This window comes from Myotis myotis, unplaced genomic scaffold, assembly GCF_014108235.1.
Source record: "Myotis myotis isolate mMyoMyo1 unplaced genomic scaffold, mMyoMyo1.p scaffold_m19_p_9, whole genome shotgun sequence".
NCBI lineage: Eukaryota > Metazoa > Chordata > Mammalia > Chiroptera > Vespertilionidae > Myotis > Myotis myotis.
The window spans coordinates 37,040,272-37,066,138 of record NW_023416401.1 but is presented as its reverse complement, the minus strand read 5'-3'; the positions used below and the strand labels follow the sequence as shown (position 1 = coordinate 37,066,138).

The 25,867-nt window shown below is 38.7% G+C and overlaps 1 protein-coding gene across 11 annotated transcripts in view; it reads left to right on the top strand.

Moving 5' to 3' along the window:
• Nucleotides 1-25,867, top strand: part of SMCHD1 (structural maintenance of chromosomes flexible hinge domain containing 1) — a 152,830-nt gene that overhangs the window by 70,901 nt on the left and 56,062 nt on the right. For all 11 annotated transcript variants that reach the window (XR_004970095.1, XR_004970094.1, XR_004970096.1 and 8 more), the window contains 8 exons: nt 2,051-2,147; nt 3,217-3,289; nt 10,157-10,296; nt 10,923-11,057; nt 14,738-14,965; nt 22,657-22,805; nt 23,695-23,783; nt 24,712-24,830. Coding sequence is in view for 8 of the 11 variants with exons in the window: in XM_036323403.1 (XP_036179296.1) it covers nt 2,051-2,147; nt 3,217-3,289; nt 10,157-10,296; nt 10,923-11,057; nt 14,738-14,965; nt 22,657-22,805; nt 23,695-23,783; nt 24,712-24,830 (1,030 nt within the window). In the remaining 3 variants the exon portion in view is untranslated. The remainder of the gene's footprint in view (nt 1-2,050; nt 2,148-3,216; nt 3,290-10,156; nt 10,297-10,922; nt 11,058-14,737; nt 14,966-22,656; nt 22,806-23,694; nt 23,784-24,711; nt 24,831-25,867) is intronic.

The window sequence follows — 25,867 nt, the reverse complement described above, 5'->3', positions numbered from 1 at the left end:
AATTTCTGAGAGTTCTTCCTGGTTTTCTGAATGTTCTTTTGTAGATCTTCTTTTTGTTTTATGAATATGAAACTTTTTTTCAGTGACAAATTACAGTTTTTAAGAATACTTTACATAGATAATCTCTGTTGTTTCCAACTTTGTTGCTCATGTTGATTTTTTATCTCATTACTCAGATATCTGGTAATTATTGGTCATCTTCTTATAATTGAGTGGGGAACTAAAGTGCAGATGGAGTGTGGGAGATGCTGATGACTATGAACTCCACTATAGAATTATCTGCCTGTAACACTTTCTTGGAGAGAAATACTGTTGTCAGTATTTTTAAATCTTTTCTTTTTTCTTGGGCCTGGCTGTTTTCTCAAAGAAAAGTCTTTAGTCTCTTGCTTTGAGAGGAATAGTTTAGCACTCCAGGTTCATAACCTGTCCAGTTACAAGGCTGGGATAAGAATGGGGATGGGAAGGTCTCAGCGTCTATATGCATTTATTCAGGATTACCCTTCTATTCTTTTTATTATTTTACTCTGTCCTTCAATTTATGTGCTTTCCCCTGGTTCAGAGACTCTGCTTTAGCCTTTTTCAAACAATAATCTTTTAGTCATGTGACAGAGGCAGAGAGGGGAGGTCTGGGGATGTTGATTTCCCTATCTATCTATCTATCTATCTATCTATCTATCTATCTATCTATCTATCTAATCTATCATTATTTTGCCTTTCTCTTTTTAAACCACTTTTAGAGGTAACTAGTACCACCAATTCCTGAATGATACCTGGGCATTCTGTGGTATAGATTGGTTTCTGACCTTTTCCATTGCTGTTTTAGGGTTCAAGTTATTTTTAGACTACTAGGTCACTTGCTACTGTGTTCTAGTAAGTTTTGTTGTCCTTATCTCTTCTTCCATTCCTCCCTTTTTAAATCTTTGTCTTTAACAGTAAATTAAAGAAATCTCTTTGTTGGCATATTCCTAAGGTTTTATGAGATAGTGCAAATATATGTGTGCCTTTAATGTGTCATCTTCCCAAAGAAGTTTATCTCATATGCCACTGTGTGTCTTTTTTCAAGCAAAGCATGTTGTTTAATTTTTGCAATTTATTCAGAAATACTTGTAAATATTTAAATTCCATTCTTCAGAAAAAATCGGCTTTTTCTTCATCATGTTGTACTTTTTCTTTATTTTTTCACCTTACCCCTTGACAGTAAAATGTTTACACTCTAAGGATCTACACATGTCCAAAGGTGATTTAGAAATCAAATTGCCCATGGTAGTAGATTAGGGATCTCAGTATATATTTTAACAATATTACATCTTTATAAGACTATACTTGATTTTTTTTTTTTTACTTTATTTAAATTTGCCATTCAGTTATAGGTGCCAAAAATTCTCTGAAATTCCATTGGGTAAAAAGTTTTTTGGGTTTTTTTTAATATGTTTATATTGATTTTTTTTTTTTTTTTTTATAGAGAGAGAGGAAGGGAGAGGCATAGACAGATGGAAACAACCATGAGAGAGAAACATCAATGTCTGCCTCCTGCATGCCTACTACTGGGGATTGAGCCCACAACCCAGGCATGTGCCCTGACTGGGAATTGAACTAGGACCTCTTGGTTCATTAGTTGATGCTCAACCACTGAAACACAACTGTCTGGGCAAGGGTGAAAGATTTGAAAGAATCTATGCAAAAGCTGAAGAAATGCTTAACCCTGGCCTATTTGTATTATTTTTTCTTCTTAGACGTATATCCATAGTCTAGCATTTGCTTATTTTCCTACCTTGTATCTTTACTAATTCATTATATGAAATTTTACAGTATGTCTCTCATTTGCAGTGTTTGGCTTATTGGTATCATTTATCAGTACTTCTTAGATCATTTTTCTATGGAAAAAAATTCATAGGAATTTGCTTTTTTGTTCAGTTATTCCTTTTTAAAAAATACTATTTTATTTAAAAAATGAATTAAACTTGTGAATGGCATATGAGAAAACAGAACACATTGGCAGCTTATTTGTAGATAATAGGGGGGAAGTTACATAATAATTTGTTTTTTCCAGTGGTTTATCTTTACAATATGAAGAAATAACCAAGGGACCGAATTGTATAATTCGAGGTGTTACAGCTAAGGGCTCTGTAAATTCTTGTCAAGGCAAGGTAAGCATTGATATAAATGTTGCAGTTGTAAAAATGAAATTGTAAATTTAAAATTGAATAACTTATTTTGTAACAACATGATAGTAATGTTGGCTTCTTAGGAATTAATCAGGATCATGTCACTTACTTACCATGTATATCTCTAAGAAAAATCTGCATGTTTGCTACTGTTATTTTTGTTAAACATTGATTAATTCAATTTTTCAACTGTCTTCATCATCTTTATTTCAGTCTTTTCACATTCAAGGTCATTTTTCAGTACAGTTATTCAATACTGTATTGTTTCTCTTTTTTAAAATTTTCAATTACAGTTTACTTTCAATATTACTTTGTATTGGTTTTAGGTATACTGCATAGTGGTTAGACAATCATATACTTTACTAATTCCCCCAGTATTTCCATTATTCCTTTTTCTCTCGCTTTTTCCATCAACTTTTGAATTCTTAGAACAGAAACAAATATATGAGAAACTTTAGCTCACTTCTGTAAACATAATGGGTTTGGTATTTGGATAAAGAAAAGTGTGTTTATAGAAGAGTTAGAAGATAGAATACAGTGTTCACATACTCTTCATCTCTTCATCTAGCGTTCTCTATTAATATCTTACATAACCATTCTATATTTATCCACACTAAGAAATGAACATTGATGCAATACTATTGACAACACAATGGACTATTATTTACATTTTTCCAGTTTTTTTTCACTAGTATTATTTTCTATTCCAGGATCTAATCCAGAAAACTCTGTTGAATTTGTAGATTTTTGTTTTTTCCACTTGACTATTGTCCTACATTTTTGTATATGTCAAACCTGAATTTGGTCATTACTCAGAGGTTATACCTTATAAATCTGAAATTATAGTCTGTAAAGAAGCAGTATGACAATTCTTTTACCTGTATCTTCTATATATTCATAAGTATATAATTACATGTAATTTTAATATAAAATTGCCAAGTAGACATCTATAATGGTGTGAAAATAAAAAGCAAAAATAAATCAGAATTGAGGTGATAAAATACTTAAGTATTTATGTAAGACTTGGATTTGTTTAAATTTTTTTCAACAGAATTTTAATCTGAAGGTTATTCTTCCGGGTTTTAAAGAAGACTCACAGATTTTGAAAATTAGATTACTACCAGGTAATATTATTTTAAGAAATATCCCTAAGTTTACCTTTTAAATAATATTATTATGATAATGTGTAATAATATCTTTTGGTGTGATAATTATATAAGTCTTGAAAAGACATATGAATGTCAAACATAGCACTGACAGAAATGAACAGTAAAAAATGGGAAAACCTTGAAGAAGACTTTAGAGACATTCTAAAAATAACTTTGGGAGGAAAATTTGAATATTGAAAATGTATTTGGGGCCAAAGCCGATTTGGCTCAGCGGATAGAGCGTCGGCCTGCGGACTGAAAGGTCCCAGGTTCGATTCCGGTCAAGTGCGTGTACCTGGGTTGCAGGCACTTCCCCAGTGGGGGATGTGCAGGGGGCAGCTGATCGATATTTCTCTCTCATCGATGTTTCTAACTCTCTATCTCTCTCCCTTCCTCTCTGTAAAAAAATCAATAAAATATATTTTAAAAAAATGTATTTGGGAACCATTTTTAGGGCTATACTTACTAGGCTTATATTACAACTGGATCAGTCTTTTACCTCTTCTAATACAACTATGACTACTTCGTATTTTAAGAAAAAAAGTTTCTCATGTACTTAAGTTGTCAATTTGAAAATGAAGTTACATTAAAGTTTCACAGGGTAGAACTTGATGGCTAATTTGAGGAACAGTCTATTTTAGAAATTCACAGAGTATATTCTAGACGCAACCCTTCTGGGTTTGAATTTAAACTGACACCTATGATGAGCTAAGTAAATTTGTATGTGTCAGTTTCTTCATGTGTAAAATGAGAATATTTATTTTCAGAGTTGTGAGGATTAAATGAGTTAATATGGGCAACTCTTACTCTGCAATTCCTTGGTAACTGAATGGAAGACACAGTTTCAATATGCATGTGTTCTCTAAGTGAACTGCATGTGTTTGTAAAATGACTAGAACAGTGCTTGACATGTAAGCTTTAGCTCTGATATTAACAATACCATGATTATATCTTTATATATGACCTTTTGTACTAGTTTTGAGTGAAAAGAAACATTGGCTATTTTATTACCTTTATAAATTCCAGTAGTTTGAGGTTTCCCTCAATCATGAACTGCTAAAAATTGGCACCTTAGTAAGAGTATAGAGAAACCAAGATGGCGGCATAAGTAAACACCAGAAATTGCTGCCTCGCACAACCACTTCAAAAATACAACTAAAAGACAAAATGGGCATCATCCAGAACCACAGGAAGGCTGGCTGAGTGGAAATTCTACAACTAGAAGGAAAGAGAAAAGCACACTGAGACTCAGAGGAGGTGCGGAAGTAAAGTGCAGAGGTACGGAGGCGCACGCGGAAATGGCTGGCAACTGAGGACGTGGTTGTCTTTTTCAGTCGGGAGGGAGTCACAAGCTCCCGACTGCTCTGAACTCTAGTTCCGGGCGAGTCTCTGGGGACCCAGACTCATATGGGGAGATACTGGACTGTCTGGCATCAGTCAGAACTCCAGGGCGGCTTTCTTTCAGAGGTGCTTGCACCAATTACCGGGACACTGAGACGCGGGGCCTCTTAGGGTAGGACTGAGGATCAGCTATAGCTGTTTGCTCCGCCCTGTTGATTCCCTGAGACCCCGCCCCACCCAAGCCTCTGTGCACAGAGGCTTTTGCATATGAAAGGTCTGGCCCTTTGCAATCTGAAAATTACCTAACAAACTGCAGCTGGGTCAGAGAGACCCAGAACTTCCAAAAGAAGGCCCAAGGCCCCACAGCAGCTTGCATTGCCTCACAGCTGGGCCTCATCTGGGCACCTCCAGATCCTAAACAAAGAAGAGGAATCTGCAGATCTCTCCATAGCTCCTGTTAGGTAACCTCAGGCAGAGGCTAAATTAGCACCTCTTTAGAGATCCAAGAGCCAGTGTACCCAGTGGTGAGAGTGGGACTATCCAGATTACAACTCCTCAGATCCATAAGGGTCACAGTCAGGGGGCAGACTCAGTGAGCATCAAAGCCCCACTGAAGCAAGTCTTACACCAGAAGGGTGTCTCCAGCACAGAAGTTCTCCCACTGTAGACACAGCTGATTCTCACAGCCATTTGGCCTGGAGGTCAATTCCTCCCAGTAATACCTATAACAATCAAGGCTTAACTACAACAAGACTGTACACATAGCCCACAAAGGGGTGCACCAAGAGTGTCCACCTCAGGTAATTGGGGAGGCTGAGCCACTGGGACCTATAGGACACGTAGCAAAGAAAGCCACTCTATCAACACAGGGAAGCATAAAAAATGCTGAGCCAAAGAAACGTCACAAATGACAGAAATGGAGGAAAGCAAACTACTGGATATAGAGTTCAAAACCACACTTACAAGGTTTTTCAAGAATTTTCTAGAAACCACTCATAAATTTAGTGAGACCCTCAAGAAATCCAGTGAGACCCTCGAGGATATGAAAAAGGACCAACTAGAAATTAAGCATACACTGACTGAAATAAAGAATATTATACAGAGTTCCAACAGCAGACTGGAGGATCGCAAGCATCAAGTCAAAGATTTGAAATACGAACAAGCAAAAATCACCCAACCAGAAAAACAAAAAAAAAAAGAATCCATAATATGAAGATAGTGTAAGGAGCCTCTGGGACAACTTCAAGTGTACCAACATCTGAATTATGGGGGTGCCAGAAGAAGAGAGAGAGCAAGATATTGAAAACCTATTTGAAGAAATAATGACAGAAAAATTCCCCTATCTGGTGAAAGAAATAGACTTCCAAGTCCAGGAAGCGCAGAGAACCCCAAACAAAAGGAATCCAAAGAGGACCACACCAAGACACATCATAATTAAAATGCCAAGAGCAAAAGACAAAGAGAGAATCTTAAAAGCAGCAAGAGAAAGAAACTCAGTTACCTACAAGGGAGTACCCTTTCGACTGTCAGCTGATTTCTCAACAGAAACTATGCAGGCCAGAAGAGAGTGGCAAGAAATATTCAAAGTGATGAATAGCAAGAACCTACAACCAAGATTACTTTACCCAGCAAAGCTATCATTCAGAATTGAAGGTCAGATAAAGAGCTTCACAGATAAGGAAAAGCTAAAGGAGTTCATCACCACCAAACCAGTATTATATGAAATGCTGAAAGGTGTCCTATAAGAAGAGAAAGAAGAAGAAAAAGGTAAAGATACAAATTATGAACAACAAATACACATCTATCAACAAGTGAATCTAAAAATCAAGTGAATAAAAATTCTGATGAACAGAATAAACTGGTGAATATAATAGAATCAGGGTCATAGAAAGGGAGTGGACTGACTATTCTCGGGGGGAAAGGGGTGTGGGGGGTGCGGGAAGAGACTGGACAAAAATTGTACACCTATGAATGAGGACAGTGGTGGTTGGGTAAGGGCAGAGGGGAGCTATGGGGGGAAAAAGAGGAACAACTGTAATAATGTGAACAATAAAGATTTAATTAAAAACAATAAAGAAATAAAAAATAAAGTATAATGTATTACATGTTACTAAACACATAATTCTTTTATTTTAGAGGTTAGCTAAAAGTAGGAATTGGAGTAGTGAAATTCTTAGTCACCAGTTGGTTCTGACATTTTTTTGGAATTCAAGAGTGAAAGTTGTAAAGTAGGAAATAGCATAGTATAGTGATAGTGGTCATCAGGTTTCATAGTATAAACCAGAACTTAAACCTGAATCTGCTACTCTAGCCATTTGTCCTGAACAAGATACTTAATCTCTCCGGATCTCAGTACCTTGTCTATAAAATGGAGATAATAATATTACCTTCTTTATTAAGATCATTGTGAGGATTATATGATGAGAACTAGAGGCCTGATGCACAAAATTCGTGCATGAGTAGGCCTTCCCTCGGCTTCCGGCACCGGCTTTCTCTGGCATCTGGGACCCGGCCTTTCCTCTGGCCGCCAGCAGGCACCGAGGACCCAGGCTCTTCTCGCAGCCCTGGCTTCGTCCAGAAGGACGTTCAGTCTAATTTGCATATTATGCTTTTGTTGTTGTAGACTAGTTGCCTGGTGCATGAAATTCATGCACGGAGGGGTTCCCGCAGCCCAGCCTGCACCCTCTCCAATCGGGGACCCTTGGGGGATGTCCAACTGCCGGTTTAGGCCCGATCCCACAGGCAATCTGGGACTGCTGGCTCCTAACCACTCGCCTGCCTGCCTGATCACCCATAACTGCCTCTGCCTGCCTGCCTGCCTGACGTCCTGACTGATCGCCCCTAACTGCCCTCCACTGCCGGCCTTATCTCACCCCCAATTGCTCTCCCCTGCCGGCTTGATATCGCCCTCAACTGCCCTCCTCTGCTGGCCAATTTGATTCTGATTGGTCGGTTTCTATGCCAGTCAGTGTCAAAGACTCCGCCTCTTAGGCAACCATTGGCTCTCACAGTTGACCCAGATTTGGTTCTGATTGGTCAGTTTCTATGCCAGTCAGTGTCTCTGTACCTATCAACGGGGCCTGCTCAGCAGCCCAGGTGGTGGCCTGGAGAGAAATGGAGGCTCGGCTGCTGGCCCAGCTGGGAGAGAAAGTTAGAGGCAAATGCTGATCAACAGCTGCCACACAGGCTATGGATCAGACCCTGCTTCTCTCTTCAGGCCTCTTTTCGGGCCTGATTCACAGCCGCTGGAGTCAGTGCTGGGTTGCCACGGCAACCCAGTGCTGACTGCAGGACTGACTTCCGGTTGGTCGAGCCTCCGGTCGTGACGGATCCAGGGTTTTTATATATTAGGATAGTACTTAATTAAAACTTAACATGGTGCCTGGCATAGAGTAAAAAAATATTAACTAATATAAAGTAAAATAAGTGTTTCTAATACTGTTCTTTATAAACTTGTGTTATCAGCATTTAGCATAAATTGAATTTTAAAAATACCAGTGTTTATAGAACACATCAAGTCATCTTGCTACAGAAGTGTAAGGCCTCTTATTGATCTTAGAGCTGTGTTGTAATTTGCTTATGACAGCAAAGTAGTAGGCAGTCTGACAAATTATCTGGTTATATCACTACATGAACTGATCGTTTGAACATTATCCTTTAAACAAGCATGTAGTTACATGTGCCTGAGAAATCAGTCATTGTATAAAGTTTAAGTTAGTAAAAGTATAATAAACTTTGCTTTTCTTCTTGACTACTTTTTTTCCAGGTTCTTTTTTAAAAATGTACGTGTATAGGTGATTTCTAGCATGAGTTATCACTGTGTCAGTTTGTTCCATAAAACTTAGTCTAGACATCAGGCTTTTAAAAAATATTTATTTTTTAATGAAATCTTTATTGTTCAGATTATTACAGTTGTTCCTCTTTTTCCCCCCGTAGCTCCCCTCCCCCAGTTCCCACCCCATCCTCTGCCCTTACCCCCCGCCACTGTCCTCATTCATAGGTGTACGATTTTTGTCCAGTCTCTTCCCGCACCCCCCACACCCCTTTCCCCCCGAGAATAGTCAGTCCACTCCCTTTCTATGACCCTGATTCTATTATATTCACCAGTTTATTCTGTTCATCAGATTTTTTATTCACTTGATTTTTAGATTCACTTGTTGATAGATGTGTATTTGTTGTTCATAATTTGTATCTTTACCTTTTTCTTCTTCCTCTTCTTATAGGACACCTTTCAGCATTTCATATAATACTGGTTTGGTGGTGATGAACCCCTTTAGCTTTTCCTTATCTGTAAAGCTCTTTATCTGACCTTCAATTCTGAATGATAGCTTTGCTGGGTAAAGTAATCTTGGTTGTAGGTTCTTGCTATTCATCACTTTGAATATTTCTTGCCACTCTCTTCTGGCCTGCATAGTTTCTGTTGAGAAATCAGCTGACAGTCGAAAGGGTACTCCCTTGTAGGTAACTAACTGTTTTTCTCATGCTGCTTTTTGAAAACCTATTTGAAGAAATAATGACAGAAAACTTCCCCTACCTGGTGAAAGAAATAGACTTCCAAGTCCAGGAAGCGCAGAGAACCCCAAACAAAAGGAATCCGAAGAGGACCACACCAAGACACATCATAATTAAAATGCCAAGAGCAAAAGACAAAGAGAGAATCTTAAAAGACATCAGGCATTTTTATGCAATTGAGACTACCCTGCTCAGATATAGAATTTATGCATTTGGGGAATAGAAATGATAAAACATGGATATGGCTTAGTGCAGTGGTAGGCAAACTGCGGCTCGCGAGCCACATGCAGTTCTTTGGCCCCTCGAGTGTGGCTCTTCCACAAAATACCACGTGCAGGCGCACACGTACAGTGCGATTGAAACTTCGTGGCCCATGCGCAGAAGTCAGTATTTTGTGGAAGAGCCGCGTTCAAGGGGCCAAAGAACCACATGTGGCTCGTGAGCCGCAGTTTGCTGACCAATGGCTTAGTGTGCCGGGCCAGCACAGCCAAGGGTTCGGTGAGCTGGGGGGGTGGGGGGGGGGGTGAAGGATTAAAGAAAAGACAGACAAAGAGAATAAGCTGGGGCTCGGTGAATCTCCCATGCCTGGCTGAGAGAGATCCAGATGGCAAGCTCATGTTTTATAGTCAGAGGTAAACAAGGTAGTGGTCACCATAGTTACAATGTTCGTGTGATTTTCACTTATTTTGGCAGCACTTGCTGCACCTCCCACAGCCCATTAGCTACCCAGGAAGGATCTAGGGAGGCCATAAGGTCAAGCTTAATTATGCTAAGAGGGCTGTGCCCTCTAAGCTGGGACTTGTTTGTGGCTTTGCCAACAGGTCAGTCGAGGCTTAACCCTGTAGCTGCTTCCTACAGCTTAGTTTTTCCTTTCTCAGCATTATTTATAAAATATTAAAACTTGAAATGTTAAAAATTATTTCTTTTGATATTTCTATGCTTCAGTCTTGGAAACTTGAATCTGTATTTCGTTATATAATTTCCTTGTAGGTCCCCCTCATCAATTGAAAGTGAAACCTGATTCTGAATTTTTAGTTATAGAAAATGGAACAGCTTTCCCATTTCAGGTAGAAGTTTTGGATGAATCAGACAATATAACAACACAACCAAAACTGGTTGTTCATTGTAAGGTAAGCTATTGTAAGATAAAGAATATGTAGATTTTATTTTGAATCCCATTGTAGTAAATGGAAATAACTATATTTTTATCTGCTTTTAGTAAGTCTTGTATAGTATCTAGGTCTTGAATGATTAGTCCATGGAGAAATTTGTGGGATATTGTATTGCCAATAGTTTTCAGGATCCCTAAGCCAATAAAAATGTCAGCAACACCGAGTTTCACAAAGAAATTTATGAACTAAAGATTCCCTTCCTCTCCTTCCTTGGTCCATTCACCTCATTTCAGGTGAAGTATTTAATTTATGAATAGAAATCCTTCAAGATTGGGGTTGGATGGATGGATGGATGGATGGATAAATGAAGATGACTAAAAGGAAAGGAAAACCCTAGTATGTAAAGTAAAAAAAGGAAGAATATTGGTTGGGGAGTCAGATTTTCTTCAAAAACAGATAAATTTTACCCAGAAATATAAAAAATTAACTCTTTTCAGTCATAAATTCCCTAGAATATTAGTGAATTTTACTTAGAATTTTCTAGTTTATAGCCAGAAATAATAGCTCTAATGAAGTACTTGAAAATTTAAACAACTATTTAGTAAGTTATTGAGGTCTTAAATGATTTTTTGTGCTTCTACTAGTTTTTAGGTGCTCCTAATCTTCCAGTCTACACTGTGGATTGCAGTAGTTCTGGAACCAGTATTTTATCAGGACCTGCAATTCAAGTTCAGAATATTAAGAAAGACCAGACGCTTAAGGCTAAAATTGAAATACCTGTAAGTTGTTATTGTTATTCATTGGTATTATATTGAGTCTTCATACAAATAGTCTTTAAGAGATTTATAGTAAATTCTGTAAAGTTGTTTGACTTTTTTAAATGAGGTATTTGCAGTTCTTTTAGCAAAAGGGAAATAAGGAAGCATGAAGTGGTATAGTGAATAATTTAATGTTTTATATAGAATATTAGTAATGTTCTTGACCAAACCTTTTATAATTTCTGTAGCATTATTGATTTACATATTCCTAAAATTAATTTTTTCTTATATAAAAACTAGAGGCCCGGTACACAAAAATTTGTGCACTCGGGGGAGGGGGGTCCCTCAGCCCGGCCTGTGCCCTCTCGCAGTTTGGGACCCCTCGGGAGATAACGACCTGCTGGCTTAGGCCCACTCTCGGGTGGCAGAGGGCAGGCCCAATCCCTAGGTGCAGCCCCTGGTCGGGCTCAGAGCAGGGCCAATTGGGGAGTTGGGGCGCCGCCCCTGTCATGCACAGAGCAGGGTGGATCGGGAGGTTGCGATGCCACCCTGTCACACTCAGGGTAGGGTCAGTTGGGGGGTTGGGGCACCGCCCCCTGTCACTCTCAAGGCAGGGTCGATGGGGAGGTTGCAGCGCCACCCCCTGTCACGCACAGAGCAGGGCCAATCAGGGGGTTGGGGCGCTGCCCCCTGCCACTCACACAGCAGGGCCCATCAGGGGGGTTGGGGCTCCGTACCCTGTCATGCACAGAGCAGGGTCAGTCAGGGGGTTGGGGAGCTCCCCCCTGTCACGCACAGAGCAGGGCCCAATAGGGGATTGAGGAGCTCCCCCTGTCACTCACAGAGTAGGGCCGATAGGGGAGTTGGGGCATCGTCCCCTGTCACACATAGAGCACGGCAGATCAGGGGGTTGGGGCACCGCACCCTGTCACATTCAGGGCAGGGCCGATGGGGAGGTTATGGCTCTACCCCGTCACACACAGAGGAGGGCCCGTGGGGGTGGGGGGGGTTGGGGCGCCGCACCCTTTCACCCACAGAGCAGGGCCGATCAGGGGGATGGGGCGCCGCACCCTGTCACACACAGTGCCGCAGGGCAATCAGGGTGTTTGGGCGCTGCCCCCTGTCAGTCTGATCTCGGTGCTGGGAGGCCTCGCGGCTCCGCTGATCCCGGTGCTGGGAGGCATATTACCCTTTTACTATATAGGATAGAGGCCAGGTGCACGGGTGGGGGCCGGCTGGTTTGCCCTGAAGGGTGTCCTGGATCAGGGTGGGGATCCCCACTGGGGTGCCTGGCCAGCCTGGCTGAGGGGATGATGTCTGTTTTCAGGCTGGCCAGTGACTGAAGCTCCCAACCACTCCTCTTTTTCTTCTTTTTTTTTTTTATTTTGGGCCAGCTTTAGCTCTGAGGCTTGGCTCCAGCTCTTAGGCCTGTCTGCTGAAAGCAGGTATCTGGTTTGTTTCGGTTCTATAATCAAAACACTGTTTCAACTCCAGCTCTGAGATCCCAGCTGGCTGAAAGCAGGTTTCTGGGGTTTTGTTTAGCTTCTATATTTGTAACAATGTTTCAAACTTCAAGCTCAGAGGCCAGCAAGGCAGGTGGTGAACGTTGGATTCCTCCATCACTGAAGCAAGTAAGTCTCATGTTCACTTCAAGCTGCCTGGCTGGCGGCCGCCATTTGGCTGGCAGTTAATTTGCATATCTCGCTGATTAGCCAATGGGAAGGGTAGCGGAGGTATGGCTAATTACCATGTTTCTCTTTTATTAGATAGGATTTGACATTTATGTGTCAGTTTTGTTTTTTATAGTTTTTTATAGTTTTTTCGAAAGTTTGCTAAATATTTCCATTTAAACTACCACTGATGGACTATAGGTATTTAATTTGTATGTGTAATTTTAAAAATGAAACAGTGGTTTTAATTATTATTTTCATATAAAGACATTATTATGTTAATATGACCATAAGATACATTTTTTAAAAATATATTTTTATTGATTTCAGAGACGAACGGAGAGGGAGAGAGAGAGATAGAAACATCCATGATGAAAGAGAATCATTGATCTGCTGCCTCTGGCATGCCCCACACTGGGAATTGAGCCCACAGCTGGGCATGTGACCTGCCCAGGAATTGAACTGTGACCTCCAGGTTCATAGGTCAAAGTTCAACCACTGAGCAACGCCAGTCGGGGAACCATAGGATAGTTTTTATTGGATATACATCATGGCTGAAGGTGAAGCCAGCCTGATATAAGAAATTGATCCCCTAATGTTGTTGAATGGGATAACAAATACTTAAACAAATGAAATACTTAAATATTTAAATGTGATTTCTTTATATATGATGCAGTAGATGATGAATATCCTAATTCCATTTGATTGATGATGTTTTCCTAAAAATTATACATCAAATTACATTTTGAACCTCAAAAGGGTAAAAGACAGCTTTTATTTATTTATTTATTTTTTTTTTTTGTTAGAATGAGATAACTTTATTCTAAATATTTTATTTTCTGACTGGTTGTATTTGATAATCTTCAAATATTTGTTATGTATTTTCTTTTTTCAATAATATGGCCAACTTATTTTGAGCATACTATCAGGAAGCTTAAGGAGAAACGATTTGGATTTAAGAAGGAATTTGGGCTTAGAATCAAGAATAACAAATTATTAGGGATTATGCAAATACAGGGCAGCAACAGGCAGAGGACCCAAGAATCCAGGTCAGTTAAGACGAAGACCAAAGTATAGCACGTAATATGCAGTTAGAAAATGTTATCTAAAGCTTATGACTCTTGAGTTTTGAGTTTGAGTCAGGCAAATTAGATATGCATATGATGGAGGATGAGGATGGGTTTATCTGATATTCTGTGAGGTAGAAATTTTAAATATGTCCTTCATGTTGATGGGATTTGATAGGCTTTAATAGGAATGAACTGTAACCGATAAGGAAAGAGGCATGAGCTAAGGAAGATTGTAAAGGTATTTTAGGCTTAGGCTTATTTTGAATTTTGTGTAATGCATTATACCTGGTTATGAAATAATGATATAAGATTTTAATATTGTATGCCTAAAATCAACTTATAAAGCTTAATCCAGCTCATTTTTATTGATCTATGGAACACCGATGTAATAACTATAATAAATTATAAATATGCCAGCTTAGTCTTTAGGATGTTTAAAATCCTTAACTAGCTATAAGGAAACTTGTCCACTTATCCCATTTAATAATGAATTGAAAAAGCACTAGCGTAACCTAATATTAAATAATATACTTGATGGCAATTATTTGCCCCTGATTTTATTGAAAGCTTTTAATAGTTTATATCTTTAATCTTATTAATGAATGTTAGTCACCAAATCCCTGTTATGTGATTAAAATTTTACAAGTTTGTGGCACTTTTAAGTAAATTTACAAATAAGGGGAAGGAAATCCTTTTAAGTGCAAACATGCTAGTGTTTTGTTTTTAAGAAAGTGGCCATTATCTTTATTTATAACTTAGTGGTATAAAATATGGAATGATTGATAGTACAATATATTCTTAGTTACAAAACTTATGAATGTTAATAGTATATAGTCTGATCTTCCATATTATTGGAATAAATTTTTAAGCAGTGTAATAAAACATTCACTGTTAAAGCTAAAATCTGTTTTCAAAAAGTACAGATGTCAATCAATATATGTTGGTTTTCTTCTCTTCCTAGAGTTGTAAAGATGTGGCACCTGTGGAGAAAACGATTAAGTTGCTTCCCAGTAGCCATGTTGCAAGATTACAGATATTCAGTGTGGAAGGACAAAAGGCAATCCAGATCAAACACCAAGATGAGGTTAATTGGATAGCAGGCGATGTTATGCATAATCTTATCTTTCAAATGTATGATGAAGGAGAAAGAGAAATCCATGTAACATCAACTTTAGCGGAGAAAATTAAAGTAAGTATATAAAACAGATTGGTTATTTTTAAAAATATGTTTTTATTGATTTAAGAGAGGAATGGAGAGCAAGCAAGGGGGGGGGGGGAGGCATCAATGATGAGAGATAATCATCAATTAGCTGCCTCCTAAACTCCCCCAACTGGGAATTGAGCCCACAACCCAGGCATGTGCCCTGACTGGGAATCGAACCATGACATCCTGGTTCATAGGTTGATGCTTAACCACTGCATCACACTGGCTGGGCAACAGATTGGTTATTTTTAAGAATTTTTTTTTTTTTTTTACTTTATGTTTGGAAGACTCTGAATAAGAGGTTTTGCTTGGAGAATCATTTTCTATCCTTTTACTTTGAATCTACCTTTGTCTTTGCATCTTACATGTGTCTCTTGTATGCAGCGTATGTTTGGGTTTTGTTTTCTGATCCACTCTGCTAACTGTTCCTCTTTATTGGTGAATTCAAACCGTTTACATTTAGGGTATTTATTAGTGTATGAGGATTTCCTATATCCATTTTATCTTTTGTTTTCTGGTAGCTCTGTGCCTCCATTGGTTTTATTTTCTTTGTGTTTCTGTTTGTTGTTTTTGTTTTGTGATATTCCATACTTCTTTCCTCCCTTTTTAAGCTATATATCCTGATTTGGGGATTTTTGTGTGTGGTTACTATTAGGTTTGTAAAAAAATAAAGTTGCATATATGCCATGGTTCTTTTCTTTTTATGTTTTTGTTGTCACAAATTATCCCTGTTTATGCTGTAAGTTTTTTGGTGATCTTACTTGTAGTGTTATGACCTTATGTTCTTTTTTTCAGGTAGAATAACTCCCTTGAGTATTTCCTGTAATGGAGGTTTTCTGGTGATAAAATGCCTTAGCTTTAGTATGTCTGGAAACATCTTTATTTCTCCTTCATATTTCAAGGATAATTTTGCTGGTTATATTGTTCGTGGCTGGTAATATTTCTCTTTCAGATATTTGAATATTTGGTTCCACTCTCTTCTGTCTTGTAGAGTTTCTGCTGAGAAGTCGGATGAAATTCTGATAGGTTTTCCTTTGTAGGTCACTTCCTTCTTTTCCCTGCCTGCTTTGAGGATTTTTTGTCATTAATTTTTGACAGCTTTTAAACCAGGTGCCTTAGAGAGGGCCTCTTTGGATTGAAGTAACTAGGTGTTCTCTTTGCTTCTTGGGTTTGAGAATCTAGTTCTTTCCATAGGTGTGGGAAGTTCTCATCCACTATTTGTTTGAATAGACTCTGTTCCATGCTCCTTCTTCTCCTCCAGAATGCCTATAATTCTAAATTCTAATATTGCTTTTTCTAATGGAGTCAGTTCTTATAGAGCTCTTTTCATTTTTCTTTATGCTCACGTCTCTCTCTCCTCTTACCTCTGTGTCATTTCTAAATTCCTATCCTATCTAATAAAGAGGTAATATGCAAATTGCCCATCACTCCAACACACAAGATGGCTGCCCCCATGTGGACACAAGATGGCCAGCACAAGATGGTCAGCAGGGGAGATCAGTTGTGGGCGATCAGGCCAGCAGGGGAAGGCAGTTGGGAGGGACCAGGCATGCAGGGGAGGGCAGTTGGGGGTGATTGTGCTGACAGGGGATGGCAGTTAGGGACAATCAGGCCAACAGGAGAGCAGTTAGGCATCAATCACGCTGGCAGGGGAGTGGTTAGGGGGTGATCAGGCTGGCAGGCAGAAGCGGTTAGAGCAGCCGTGGGCAAACTACGGCCCGCTTGAAATGAATAAAACTAAAAAAAAAAGACCGTACCCTTTTATGTAATGATGTTTACTTTGAATTTATATTAGTTCACACAAACACTCCATCCATGCTTTTGTTCCGGCCCTCTGGTCCAGTTTAAGAACCCATTGTGGCCCTCGAGTCAAAAAGTTTGCCCACCCCTGGGTTAGAGGCAGGCAGGCAGGCGAGCAGTTGGGAGCCAGCAGTCCTGGATTGTGAGAGGGATGTCCAGCGGGATCGGGCCTAAACGGCAGTCGGACATCCCTCGAGGGGTCCCAGATTGGAGAGGGTGCAGGCTGGGCTGAGGGACACACCCCTCTCCCTGCATGAATTTCGTGCACCGGGCCTCTAGTCTTGGATATCACTAAATCTTTCCCCCATGATTGGCTGTTTTCTATGCTCAGTAGTTCACTCTTAATCTCTTTAATTGCATGCTTCATTTCCAGGATTTCTAATTGGTTCTTTTTAAAAGTTTCAATCTCTTTGGTAAAGTACTCATTTTGTTCATTGATTTGTTTTCTGGGTGCATTGAATTGTCTGTCTATATTTTCTCACTTCTGACTGAGTATTTTCAGAACTGCAGTCTTGAAATCTGTCATTTATATCACCCTAGTGACCTGGTGCACGAAATTTATGCACATTAAAAGGGAATTAATTAGAGAAAATACTTTAATATTGCTATTTGCCCTTTCTCTATAATAGAAGTGTCAGAGATGAAAAAAATTCGTAAAATGTATATGAAAATCTTCCTCCTGTCAGACTCTGGGGTGCGCCACAGGAACCAGAGTTGGGTCCCTGCCCACCCACATGCACCTCGAAATCACGCGAGACCCAGACCTGGCCGGCCCCACCCTCATTGGGCTAGATCCAGATATGGCTGGCCCCACTCCCATTGGGCTAGATCCAGACCCGGCTGGCCACACCCTTGTCAAGCCCCGCCGGGTGGGGGTCACAGCCTCAGGTCCTCTGGCCCGGTGCTGGGGCAGGGGGCGCACCCTGAGGTCCCCCGGTCTGGCACCCGGGCGGGGGGCACAGCCTGAGGTCCCCTGTCAAGCCCTGCCAGGTGGGGGACATAGTCTGAGGTCCCACATCAAGCCCTGCCAGGTGGGGGGCATGGCCTAATGTCCCCTGTCAAGCCCCACCAGGCGGAGGGCGCAGCCTCAGGTCCCTGCTGATTGCTCATTAAGGCTTATTACAGGAACTCAGCCTCTCCTGTGGGTGCAGCCATCTTGTGTTATGGAATCCCTGCCTCCACTGTGGGCACAGCCATCTTGACCGTTATGGTGTGGTGGTCTATTTGCATATTCCCTCTTTATTAGGTAAGATAATTCCCAGTGTTCCAGCTTGCTTCTGCAGATTTTTCATTTTTTTTTCTGATCATCCTTGTTACTGTTGTTATTAGTAGTGTTTGCTGTTCTTTGCCTAAGCATTTATATCTGTCTATATTAATGAAAAGGTCTTTCTACTATTTTCCAGTAGATGATGCTGAATTGCAAGATTTTTTTGCCTCTGTGATCTATCAGGGTTGACCTCCACGTCTTCCGTAAGACAGTACAGCTGCGCTGCTTAGGGGTGGGATTTGTTATGCCCTCACCATAATGGGGATCCCTGACCCCGTGGGGTTATGCTCCAAGTATCCCTCCTGGGGATCAGTCATAGAGGGAAACAGCGGTTCTACTGCAATAGCTCTTGATTTACAGACAGTTAAGAGGCCTGATGCATGAAATTTGTGCAAGATGCGGCCTTTTTCCTCCAGCTGCCAGCACTGGCTTCCCTCTGGCACCTGGGACCCGAACTTCCTTCTGGTTCCCGGGACCCGGGCTTCCTTCCGGCTGCCAGCAGGCAGCCCGGGACCCAGGCTTCCCTTGCAGCCCCAGCTTTGTCCAGAAGGATGGCAGGACTTCCTGAAGGATGTCTGGTCTAATTAGCATATTACACTTTTATTATTATAGATATGCTCCTGGACCCGACTCTAAGAACAATGTGAGGCAAGTTTTCGGATTCCAAGTGGCAACAGGGCTCTGTGGTTCTGTTTCTTTGTATGAAACACCATTGCCCTGCCCAACAGTGGAGAGCTGCAGGGCAGAACCCTGTGTGCCCTGTCAGGCATCTGCCGTCTCAGGCACTGTTCACTCGCTTCCTCGCTGCTTGCCCTGCTGGGCTGCTCCCCACAGCTCTCTGTTCCTCCGGCCCAAGGATGCATGTGCTACCACCAGCTTTCTCCCTCTCCCAACTGGGCCAAGAGCTCCTGGCTGCAGGCCTATTCTGGGGGCTGTCTGTGCTTTCCTTCTTGTCTCCCATTTACTCCTTTTTGTTCACCTTTAGATGTTTCAATGTGCGGGTCTCAGGCATGCATCTGTGTTGAGCAGGGATTTCTTTGTTGAATTATAGTTGGTTAACTTATTGACAGTTAGTGGGACAGGCCAAGAGTTCTCTCACACCTCCATTCCTCTAATGTCACTCTCTGAACAAGAAGTTTTATACGGAACCTCTAAGAAGAATCTTACCAAAGAGAAATACTACCATCAGTTATAATTCTAGGCAAAATAAGAGTTTTTTTTCATGCACTAGACTGAAACGTGAATGAGTCATGTGTGACATGATTTTGACACTTAAAACCAAATTCCAATGTTTGGTATTTTGTTTAGTTGTCACTACCTGGCAGCTGTATTGCTGTATCCACAATCAAAATCACCATCTTACTGCAGCAATCTATTTATAGCTATTCTGAAGGCCCTAATAAAAGGTCTGTTAAAGGTAAATAATGAAGTAGTATTGTTAATTATACAGAGTCCTGATTTGGCCACTTCAAATTGGTATAACAATTGCTAAAAGCATGATCTTAGAAAATAGTTTAGTAGGTTCTCAGTAACTTTAGGTGGTTTTCATCAGTTTGCTGAAATTTGAATATATCATTTGTACCTAAAATGGGTTAATCTATATGTTGAAACTTAACATCTCACTTAACAGAGACCCAAATCAAAATGATTAAATTTTATCACATAAAGTAGATTGCTTACTTCTTTAAAAGTACTGTCAATTATGCTGTAATGAAACATGTAAATTCCTAAAAGTCGTTGTGTGTAAAATGGTGCAATAAAAAACACAGGGTTTATGGGAAAATGGGAATTAGAGGCACAATATTCAAACCTCATCACTCACCCATTTAAAAAAAAAATAGGAAACTAATAAAATAGTACCAAAAACAGTAGCAGTAACACATGTTAAATGATTAAGAAGTCCATGAACACTATAAAAAATATGTGAGTTTACTTGTGGAAGTGGGTACAGGAAGGGTTTGCAGCTTGTGAAATCACTAGATGTGTTCATGTGGCTCAATACACATAATTGGCTGAGGAGGCTGATAGGTGTTTGAGGTGTGTTGTTTTATATATTCTGCATGGCTTGGCTCAACAGTTTTTTGTGTTCAACTATTGTAAAGTAAAATTGCTTTTATACTCAAAAGTTTCCCTATTATTTTAATTGCATTAGAACAAACATTTTCAAACCAAGCATTATAGGCAGAACAAACTGTACTTTTCTCTTTGACATTCTTAGAGAAAAACTCTTTATGTGAGAAACTAATTTTTAAAATCCCAGGTTCATTTAAGGCAATTAGAGATAAACATACCCCCATCTCTGGAATTCCAACGTTTGTGGACCCTTATGCAAGGGATTCTAATTAACTAAATATTTGGACAGTTGCTGTTGTGGGACAGATGTAGAACTTACTTTTTTTATACTGTCATGTCCTATAGTCATCTTGAGTTTCCAAAAATAATAACTGATATTTTAAAGAATTGTTTAACCAGGGGTTCAACTGACCTTATTTTAAAATTTTTATTTGGAATAACCTCTGCTCCAGCTAGTTTATGTTTTCCCTCATTAATGAGAGAAGAGAGGATTGAGAGAGAAATAATCCTAAAAGGGAGGCTCAAATCATTTTTACCCTATATCAGCAGAGTTGGCTGAGTGGTTTAAAAGTGGTGTCAAGGAACCTGGCTTCTAAACTAGTTCCACATTCTTTTTCTTACTGAGGTGAAGAAGAATTGACTGGAGAGCCTCTTCCTGTATATACCTTTCTTTTGGCCATTCTCAGAGCTTGTGGCCTACATTTGACACATTTTTGCCTCAAATCTAGTAGTTTTATATTTCTTGGGTTCCAGAGATTTTAAAACATGCACCTCTTCATTGATAATACAAGATATTAAATACTATTATTTTAATAAATTAAATGTATAGTCTTTAAAGTGGTTTTTGTGGTCTTTATATAATTCTTCAATATTGAGGAAAGTCAGCCCAAACTGAACTAGGAATTCATTGAAGGGATAGCACAGCTTTTTGTGTAAGTCCTACTTGCTTCTATTATTAAAAAAAAAAAAAAAGTATAATATAGACTAAATGAGAATGAAACATGGTTTAAAAAGATTAAAAGGCCCTAACCAGTTTGGCTCTGTGGATAGAGCATCAGCTTGCAGACTCAAGGGTCCCAGGTTCGATTCCGGTCAAGGGCATGTACCTTGGTTGCGGGCACATCCCCAGTGGGGAGTGTTCAGGAGGCAGCTGGTCGATGTTTCTCTTTCATCAATGTTTCTAACTCTCTATCCCTTTCCCTTCCTCTCTGTAAAAAATCAATAAAATATATTTTAAATAAATAAATAAATAAAAAGATTAAAAGGTGACTAAACAGATTAGAGCATCATAAATTGGGATGAAAATAATAGAATACCAATTATTTAAGAATTACAACAAAGTTGGGCTAAAAAAATTCTTAAATAGAAAAGATTGGAAATTTAAAAGTAGGATAGAGTGGGATAATCATCTTTAAAATATGGATCTAGTAACAAATTAAAATATGGAATGCAAGAGGTGCAAAATTAAATTAGAGCTAAAAGCATTCAAGAATGGATTAAAGCTAGAAGAGGTCAATTGGGGGGGGGGGGGGAATAAGGGGACATATGTAAAACTTTCAACAATAAAGATTTAGCCCTAGCTAGCTTGGCTTGGTGGATAGAGCGCCGGCCTGCAAACTGAAGGGTCATGGGTTCAGTTCCGCTCAAGGGCATATGCCTTGGTTGTGGGTTCGATCCTCAGTAGGGGGCATGCAGGAGATAGCCAATTAATGATTCTTTCTCATCATTGATGTTTCTATCTCTCTCTCCCTCTCCCTTCCTCTCTGAAATCAATAAAAATATGTATATATATAAAATAAAGATTTAGCAAAAGAATGGATTAAAGCCAAAAGGTGGCCAGAGGTAATTATCATCGGTGGGCATAACTTCTGTGTTTGCTGAACAAAGGTCCACTCAGAATCTCTTCAAAGTCCATATTAATAAGATTCTTTTTAAAAAATGAAAATTACCTCTCAGAATTGATCATGTAATATGATCTATATGTTATTTTTAAACCATAATTATCACAGTGAGAATCTTGTAGTAAAACTCTAAAGAAATAACCTAAGAATTTTTATATTGCATTGAAAGATATGGCAACATTAATAGCAAAAACAACGTAGAAGATACTTTTTTATCATAATAACTAGAGGCCTGGTGCACGAAATTCATGCATGGGTAGGGTTCCTAGGCCTGGCCAGCGATCAGGCACTATCGCGGCCTTCTGGCTGCTGGCCAAGGCCTTCCTTCCCCAGCTGCTGACTGCTGGCCAGGGCCTTCCTTCATTTCGCACTGCCCCCTGGTGTTCAGCGCATGTCATAGTGAGTGAGCAAACTCCCGGTCGAACTCCCGTGGGGACAAATTACATATTAGCCTTTTATATATACAGATATGACCCACCATCATTCTGGTCATAAGGGAGACTTCTTTTTCCTCAGAGGGAGAGAGCCTGGGTTATAATTTAACTTTAAGAGTCTTCACTTAGTAAGATAGTTGGCAGTAGGAGGATATTAGACTAAACTTTTTATTATTGTTAACTATGTAATTTTTCTCTTAGGTTAATTGGACTCCTGAGATTAACAAAGAACACTTGCTGCAAGGTCTGCTTCCTGATGTACAAGTACCAACATCTGTAAAAGATATGCGCTATTGCCAGGTTTCATTTCAGGATGATCATGTGTCTTTGGAAAGTGCATTTACAGTAAGGTTTGTGGACATATAACACATGGAGATATTTCAAAATTCAGCATATGGCAATAAAAATACTTTTCTCAAAAGCAGTCATGTAAAATTTCTTTTTAATGTAGGAAATATCACAATTTCTGTGAAATATAGTAGGTTGTCTTTGGAAAAAAACCTCACTGGAGATAGTGATTAGTTTTTAATATCAGTATAGCCCTGTGCTTAATTAATTGGCCCTCTAGTATCTGTAAGAGCCAAAACTTGCATTAAAGGAAAGTCTTCCTAGTGCAAGCAACAGTGAAACACCTGCAAAATGGAAGACACGGAAAATATGAAATATACAACCTTATTAGTCAATGTATTGTTCAGAAGGAAATATTCCTTGGTTATTGATGAGATTCAAAGCTGACTCCAACCAGACCCAATATATAGAACTGATAGAAAAGGGGAAGGGAGGTAAATATATTAAAAATCTTATCTTTCACCTTCGCCTGTCACTTCCTTGACCATCTCTTTTCTGGCAACCTCCTTCATTTCAAGCCTTCTACCCATTTTCATACTTTTTCCAACACTTTAAATAGCTCCATAAAATTTTCAGATGTACTACTTTCCAACTATAGTTAGATCTCTTAATGGTTATTCTTAACCTTCTTTTCTTTCTCAGTGCTCTCGTTATAATTTCTTTTTAATCCAGCATAGATACTATGATTTAACATTTATGTAATTTTTTTCTGTCAGTATTCTATACTCTTTGCAAGCTGCCTTTATTTACTCTTGGGTTATTTGGAGGGGAATTATTACATTTGAGTTTTAGAAAGTGAGTGATACATATATCTTTAGCATATTGTAACTACTTTAAATTTTTTGTACAATGAATGGTGTGACTAAAACCTTTTAACTTAACCAATTTCAGACCCCTACCTGATGAACCTAAACATCTAAAGTGTGAGTTGAAAGGAGCAAAAACAGTACAGATGGGCCAAGAGCTTCAAGGGGAAATAGGTTAGTATGTCCAGTGTTAAAAACAAAACAAAACACAAAAGCTTATATAATATGTATTTATGTTCATGTTTTGGCATATGTAATCTGAAAGGAAAGCTTTGGGTTTATATACAATTACTGGTTTAAAATCCATTGTCAGAAAAGATTGAAGTGTTTTCACTATTTTTGCCCAGGCTGACATACTGTGAAATTAATTTGGTAAAAAATGTGTTGGAAAAAACGTTCGCTCATACCAGTGAATACATATTTATCCTATATTTTTCATATATCTAAAACAGTGATTTTCAACCTTTTTCTTCTTGTTTGACACATAATCTAATAGTAATGATCTACCCTTTTTGCTCCAGAGCGACTTTTTAAAAAAATCAGGTGCCTACACTTGTATGTCTGGTACCAAGAATTAATCAGATACAACCTTATTATGCAATTTGATTAATAAGAAGCAACTCTATTATATGATCTCTATATTTATGGTTTAAGACAGGACATTCACACTGCACGGCTTTTGTTATGTTAGTCATTGTCATTTTTTAATTTGCCAATCTAAGGGAAAAGAGGTCAGTGTCCCTGACTAAATAGTCAGGTATTACATATTTTACAGATTCTTGTGGCACACCAGGGTGTCAGGTCACACTGGTTGAAAATCGCTGATCTAGATATGTAATACTAAATTATTTTCTTCAAATTTTTATGGTAAAAATCTGGTTAGCATCAGCATCATTTTAAATGAATAAACTCAAATGTATATATATTCTTGATGTTTTTGTTGTGATTGATTATAAGGTAAGTGAGTATAACTTTTTTATAAAAATACAAACAAGAACAAAGTGAGTTTTTAGGCATAATTTATTAAAGTATATAAGTGTATTTATAGATATTTGTATCTTTTATTAAAAGATAACACTTTGAAATCAAACTTTCCTTTTAGTTGTAATAGTTACAGATCAGTATGGAAATCAGATTCAAGCATTTTCACCAAGTTCTTTATCTGCCTTGGGAATTGCTGGTATTGGACTTGATAGCTCACAGTTGAAAACTACCTTTCAGGTATGGCTGCTTTTCACTACAGTTGGCTAATGCCATTGGTTTACATGTGACAAAATTTGGGGGAAACTAAAATAAACTAAAAGAAATTTGATTTTAGTACTTATAGCAAAAAAAATCATAAAAGAAATTATAAAACCTTTTTGTAATTAAAATTTTTGAACATATGCAAAATATAGATTAAATAGTATAAATAAATCCCATGCTCTCATCACTCAGCTTCAAGTCATTACTTCCCTCCTTATCATACCATTTTTGAAGCAAATTCTATACATCACACAATTTCACCTATAAGCACTTGAATATAAATATTAGGGCAGTTTTTCATGCAGCTGTTTAAATCAAATTTCTAAGTGCTCACACTCTTTATTAAAGTAATTGTGAAACTTTACAACTGTGGAGTTAATTGAGATTAGTTTAAAATAAGAATTGTGGTACACTTATTTCAATTTAAAACAAGCAGACACAATGTATTCTAGAGAGATTAAAGACATGTTTAGGGAAAAAGAGGTGTGGAAGTTAGACCTTCAGGGAACCTGCGAGAACAGAGTAGGTGAAAGAAGAGGAATTCTAAGACCCAAGTAGAGTCCATTTAGAGCACTTATTGGGGTTTTGGGGAGATTAATGTGGATTATTTTACAATGTCTTTTTACAGAAAATATTCTACAAACAGTTGTTTACAAACAAAGCATAAAATTTTAAGTCTAATTTTTAAAATATGACTTTCTACTCAGTGGAAATTAAGATGAAATCATTAAGAGTCGGTATTAAAATGCAAATACTACAGTACTCATGCCAGTGTGTAACTGGTTTATGTCATTCAATCACATTGTAAAAATTACAAGCTAGTTTTATTGATTTCCATTAATATGATGTGTTAGGTATTCTAAGTACCAGGAATTAATCAGTGACAAATCAAAGCTTCTACCTTCTTAGAGATCACCTTGTAATTTGGAGAGCATGCAATAGGTAAGACATGACTGATAAGAAGAAAAATAAATCATGGTAAGGGAATAGAGTGACATTATATTGATTGGTCA